Consider the following 6,058-nt stretch of genomic DNA (forward strand, 5'->3'; position numbering starts at 1 on the left):
TGCGCGGAGAGAACAGTTGTGGTCAAAAACCCGCTGGGAGTTTGCAGTTGCGACTGCGAGGACGTTCAGATCCGTGTTTGCCATCACAAAACCGCCGGGGATCTGCAGCTGCGACCACAAAATGGCCAAAATTTGGTGTTCGGGATCACAAAAGTGCTGCAGATTTACAGCTGTGATCCAAACCCACTTTATTTTGCAGCTGCAACGTAAAACCTCTGCAAATGTGTGTTTGGGATCATAAAATCATCACAGATTCATAGCTGCAACAGCAAAACTGCTGCAGGTTTGTAGCTGTGATCCCCAAACTGCTGCAAATTCATGTTGGTTGTCACAAAAGCCCTGCAGATTTATAGCCACAGTCACAAAACTGCCACAAATTTGCATTTGTGATCCCAAATCTGCTGCAAATTCCTATTTGTGATCCCAAAACTGCTGCAGGTTTCCAGTCACAACAACAAAACTGCTGCAGATTCACAGTTGCAACCACAAAATCACTAAAACTTTGTGCTTGTGGTCCCAAACCCTGCTGCAGATTTAGTTACAATCCCAAACCCTGCTGCAGATTCACAGCTGAGATCCCCAAACCGCTGTAAATTCGCATTTGTGATCTCAAAACCGGTGTAAATTCACATTTGCGATTTCAAAACCGCTGTAAATTCACATTTGCGATTTCAAAACCGCTGTAAATTCGCATTTGCGATCCCCAAATCGCTGTAAATTCGCATTTGCCATCCCCAGACCGCCGCACTTTTCCATTCGCGGCCACAAACCCGCCCCCACTTCTCCGAGCCGCCCCCAGCCGAGCTTCGATCCGCGATTTTTCCACCACAACCCCCCCTGTGCCCTCCCAAACCCGCTGCCCAAGTGCCATTCCCGATCCCATTCCCGATCCCGTTCCCATCCCCGGCTCCCCCCGCCGGGGGGGACACGGGGACCCCCCCTCAGCCCAGGGCTCCCCGTCGCTCACGGAGCATCCCCCGGGAACAACAAGTTTTTGCTGCATCCAAATTTACAAGTACAATCAGATGATGGAAGTGAACACCACTGAACAATAGGGCTCTGCCCAGCTGCAGACTGCATGGTGGCTGACTCTCATCCAAACAATGACAGGCAGCACTGTCCTATTGCTATAGCACAAGGCACAGCAGAAAGGAAATACGACACTGGAAATAAAATTATGGTGATCACTTTGTCAGAAACATGAAAAAATTTCAGACTGCATAGTTCTATGAGCAAAGACATTAGTGAAAGGATAGTGCAAGAGAAATAAAGGTCACTTTCAATTGTGCACCGCCCGGAGTTCGCTCCGGCAGGAAAAGCTCCGGGGTGGAGCGAGCCGGGGTTGCCGAGGGGTGAAGCGGCTTCAACACCCCCCGGGATGCGGGGGGACCCCGGATCACCGCCCCAGCCAGAGCTTTAATTATCCCCCGGGTAATTAAAGACTTGCTGCCGCCAGCCCGGTAGGGGAAAGTGGGGATAAATCCCCAAGGACGGCTCAGAATCCCCCACCGCGGGCGCTGGAGGCATCCCCGCTCCGGGAACACGGGATGGATCTGGCCCCAAGCTACGCTCCGGGAAGGAGGGGCTCTCCCGGCCGCTCTCCCCTCGCACCCCCCCGGCAGGGAAAGTGCCCTTTCTGCCCCGGAGAGCCAGAGATTACCCGGAACAGGGAGCAGGCAGATGGGATTGAGGATTTACGGCGTCCTGGACGCCTCCAGCCAGGCGGGAGCTGCCTCCAGTTCCACCCCCGAGTGTTTGTGTCCCGAAAACCCCTCCTTTTCCCCTCATTTCTTCTCTTACCTTCCCCTCCCGGTGTCCTTCCCAATAGAAACCACTGCTAAGCAACAGGTTCTGTTGTGCTCCGTGTCCAATCCCATTCCCTCGGCACCGGCAAGGAACGGGAACCACAAAAGCTTATCCTGGCCGCTCCGAGCCCACCCAGGGGGGGAACAAATATCCAACCTGGCATCAAAACCTTTTTATTGCTCACTCGGAAGCATTACATTCTCACCTGGGTCAGCTGCCAGGCCCAGGGGAAAGCTCTGAAAGCAAAATGCCCGTCATCCGGTTGGAAATGGAAAGGAAAATCCAAAGGGTTGGATAAAAAGAAGCAGGATTTCGTACTTGGAAAAGCCTTAACATAAATAGGTAAGAAAATACTTATTTGTTTCAAGAGGAATCTCAACCCCGGCTCTGTCCAAGAGCCCAACTCCATTCTGTCCTTAATAAAATGTCCACGGAAAGCAGTAAAAAATCGTGTCTTCAAAATAGAGGAAGAGTAAAACAAACTTCCCAGAGTAAGAAATGAGGAATTTCAGCATGGAAACACCAGGATCAGGCTCCGCACATCCCGGTTAAGTGCTCAGGAAAAAATCCAGGCGATGCTTGGCATCGTGGCAGGGAACGGTCTGTCTGGATTTGGGAGGTGGGACGTCTCCAGGAGGATGCTCCTCGCCGAGGGAAGGATTTATCCGGCTCAGAAGCACAAGGAGAAGGCAGGGGAATCTCTGAGGAGGCTCCAAGCTCTTGCTCTCCCTCTCCTGATCAAGGAGAGGGATGGACCTGATGGTTTTTCCCAAAGGAGAAGCCCCCGAGGTCTCCCATGATCCAGGAACAGGCCCTGGGTGTGGCAGGCACAGGCTGTGGAGTGTTTTAAGGCACGTGGTTGTTTCTTTCCAGCACTTACCCCAGCATTTCGATGCTGGGCGGGATTTAAGGGCAGGAGTGAGGTGTCCTGAAGCTGCTTCTTTGGTCCCAAAGGAATCCTGAGGATCCCAGCCCCCACGAGGGGAAAAGCAGATCAAGGCTGGGATCAGAACTGAACCCAGCCAGTGTTCCCCTGAGTCTGGTTAGAAGCCGACCTGGCGAGAGGGAAAAACAGGAAAAAAGGGTGTTTAGAAATGGAAAAGGCATCCAGGGAGGAAACTGGGCCGCAAATGGGCCATCCAGGACCACCCCAAAACTCTCCTGGAGCAGCGGAGCAAGAAGTGCCCACGGACCTGAACTGAGGGAATTGGCAGCACAGATCCTGAATCCCACAGCTGGGACCAGCTGGAGCAGTGCCCCCACCCCAGCAGGGTTTTCCAGCAGAACCAGCAGGTTTTGGGGCATCCACATCCCTCCCAAATGCCTCTGCTGCTCACCCCGAAGCCTTGGCAAAGTCTCCCCAGACATCAGCAGCTGGAGCAGCAGTGGGCTGAGGCCAGGACAACAGGGAATCTGTCAGAAAATCGGGAAGAGAGAAAACAAAACACCAGGAGTTATTTCCCACTCTCACTCCCAGATTCCCCCGTTTCCTGATGGACACAGCAGCCCCTCAGGAGCTCTGTGTGACCACGGACCTGTGATGGGGGTTCCCGGGAGCCGGGCGGGCGTGGGGAGCGAGGCCGGGCGCTCTCCGGAGCCGGATTTTCCTCCAGGGGGTGGTGGGAGCAAGCTCAGGCCCCCAGGCCCTGCAGGACGTGGCCTGGTGCTCCCTGGGGCTCCTTCTTTTTTCTTCATGTTCTGAAAGGAGAGCGGGAAGTTTGGGTGGGATCACATTTTAAATCCAGAGCTGGAGCATGAACCCTGGAAGCCAGATGGTTTTATTTTGGGAATAAAATCCTGCAGTGCTGCGACATCCTACTGCTGGTGCATCCAAAGGGGTCCCACCGAAGGTGGTTTTTACCCCCAAATCCCACAGGCCTGGTTTTGGAAGCAGGAATTGCACCACAAGCCCCTGCAAATCCCTGCAGGCAGTGTTATCCCAACAGGCTCTGCCCTGAGCCCACACCCGGGGATTCTGGAGAGAAGCTGCAGCTTCCTCGTGCCACCCAAAGGAAAAGCTGGGATCAGCCCCTCACAGCGATGTTGAGTTTGATGGTTTGTCCCTCCTTGAAGCCCAGATCCAGCTTGGGGCCCTGCTCCAGGTCCTGGGCCTGCCGGGCCAGCTCGCTCTGCTGCCTCACCCACCTGCAGGAGTTAAACCCACGGAAAGGAGACGTCAGCACCCGGCCCAGGCTCCCCGGGACAAATCCTGCTCAGGATCATCCCCTGTGCCCGGCAGCAGCTCTGCAAAGGCCGTGGGTGTGATCCCAGACTCACGGGGGGAGCGCCCAGGGCTGTCGGAGCCGCACGGATCCGCCGGCCGGCACCGCGCCCATCCCTCCCCAAACCCCCCACGCCCAGCAGCCCCTGGGGCCAGCTCCTTACAGCTGATACATGAAGTAGAGAAAGTGATTTAGGGAATCTGGACTGGGAATTTGGATGCCCACTGTGGGATTTGGGAAGCCCAGTTTGGGACGCTGCTAATCCAGACTGGGAAATACGGGAGAGAGGAAGGGGAGTTTCCACCTCTTCCCACCACACCTGCCCATCCCAGCTCCCACTTCTCCCCCATTCCTGGAGGAGACCTGCCAAAAACGGAGCTGAGAGGACACAGGGAGAGGCAAAACTCACTTGAAGTGGTCCTGGAGAGCCACGTTGAAGTCAAAGGCGTCCCCTCGGTCCACAAAGCCGACTCCGATGAACGCCCGGCGGCCTGGGCAGGGAGGAGGAGTCAGGGCTGGGATGCTCAGCGGCGCAGGAAGAGGGATGGGATGCTCCATCCTGCACATCCCCGTGCCTGGCGCTGCCTCCAGAGGGAGCTGGGACTCTGGAGACTGAGCCATGGGACCGGGGGTCCCAGAATCCCAGAATGGTTTGGGTTGGAGGGACCTTAAAGCCCATCCAGTGCCACCCCTGCCATGGGCAGGGACACCTTCCACTGTCCCAGGCTGCTCCAAGCCCCGTCCAACCTGGGCTTGAGCACTGCCAGGGATCCAGGGGCAGCCACAGCCGCTCTGGGCACCCTGTGCCAGGGCCTGCCCACAGTTCCTTCCCAAAATCCCACCTGACCCTGCCCTCTGGCAGTGGGAGCCATTCCCCCTTGTCCTGGCACTCCAGACCCTTGTCCCAGGTCCCTCTCCAGCTCTCCTGGAGCCCCTTTAGACACTGGAAGGCCACAATTTGGTCACCCCAGAGCCTTCCCTTCTCCAAAGGCATCTCCAGGTGTTTCACCTCGTGGGCTGCACCTACAGCTTCAGTGAAAACAGCTTTTTAATTAACTGGCAGCAGGGGGATGATCCTGCCTCCTGCTGCCACTGCTGAGCAGCCAAATCCAAGTGGTTTTGTTCCTGGTGAAGCTCAGAGCATGGCTGGCGTGTGGGAGGGAGGCAATTCCCCCCTCTGCCACTCTGTGCAGGGAATGTTCCGCCATGGAGAGCGGGAATCCTTCCCAAACAAGAGCAGTGGGGGCTCCGAGGAGTCCCCGGCTGTGTGGGACGCACCATTCCCATCTTCAATCCGGATGACAAAGTATCTGCTGGAGTCTGTCACGCTCTCCACAGCGATGCCAGGGAACTGCTCCACAGGAGCCTGGGCAAACAGCTCTCCTGGAAAACAGGAACGGGAGCGGGATAAGGCCGGGGCACGGCCCCGCGCCCCTGCTCCCCGCGGAGCCCTGGAATTCCCTCCTCACCCGAGGTCTTGTCCTCCAGCTTGATGAAGGCCGTGCTGCCCTTGGCCGTGATCCGCAGGCGCCCGCTCCAGGCCGGCTGGTCCAGCTGCCACTCCGCGGCTCTGGAAAAAACAGGAAGCGGAGCCTGAGCCGCCTGTGCTGCCCCGGAGCTGGTAACGAGGGTCAGGGTGGGGAGAGCGGGAGGGGGGATTTGTCACAAGATGTCTCGTTTCACCCCAAAACAGCTGCTGGGTTGGCGGGGGGAGCAGGCGGGAGGTTTCGGTTCCCTTTGCGCGGAGTTTCCAGCCCCAGAGCTGCGTTAGGGACAGCCCGGCTGTGCCAGGACAGGCTGCGGCTGGGGATTGAGGGGACGGGAGCCCCAAACGCACGGGGGACGGAGACACCCCAGTGGGGCTGGGATGGGGGGCAGAGATACCCCACGGGGGGCTCGGAGAGCCCACAAGGCGCTGAGATGTCTCAGGGGGCCTGAGATACCCCGTGAGGGGCAGTTCTTGCTGCCCCACGGGGAGAGAGAGAGACCCCAAACACCTCCTGGGAACCACACACCCCACACACCCTCTG

The 6,058-nt window shown here is 57.3% G+C and overlaps 1 protein-coding gene across 1 annotated transcript; it reads right to left on the reverse strand.

Annotated features, from left to right (window-relative positions):
* Window positions 1–1,963: 1,963 nt before the first annotated feature.
* Window positions 1,964–5,690, reverse strand: NECAP2 (NECAP endocytosis associated 2; the record flags this gene model as incomplete). Its single annotated transcript, XM_017732693.1, has 7 exons — window positions 1,964–2,861; window positions 3,144–3,219; window positions 3,342–3,504; window positions 3,843–3,951; window positions 4,438–4,519; window positions 5,307–5,411; window positions 5,498–5,690. Coding segments are annotated over 7 exons (777 nt in total), but the record flags the coding sequence as incomplete, so codon positions are not given.
* Between the last annotated feature and the right edge of the window lie 368 nt (window positions 5,691–6,058).

The sequence above is a fragment of the Corvus brachyrhynchos genome, unplaced genomic scaffold, assembly GCF_000691975.1.
Source record: "Corvus brachyrhynchos isolate BGI_N302 unplaced genomic scaffold, ASM69197v1 scaffold215, whole genome shotgun sequence".
Taxonomy (NCBI): Eukaryota; Metazoa; Chordata; class Aves; order Passeriformes; family Corvidae; genus Corvus; species Corvus brachyrhynchos.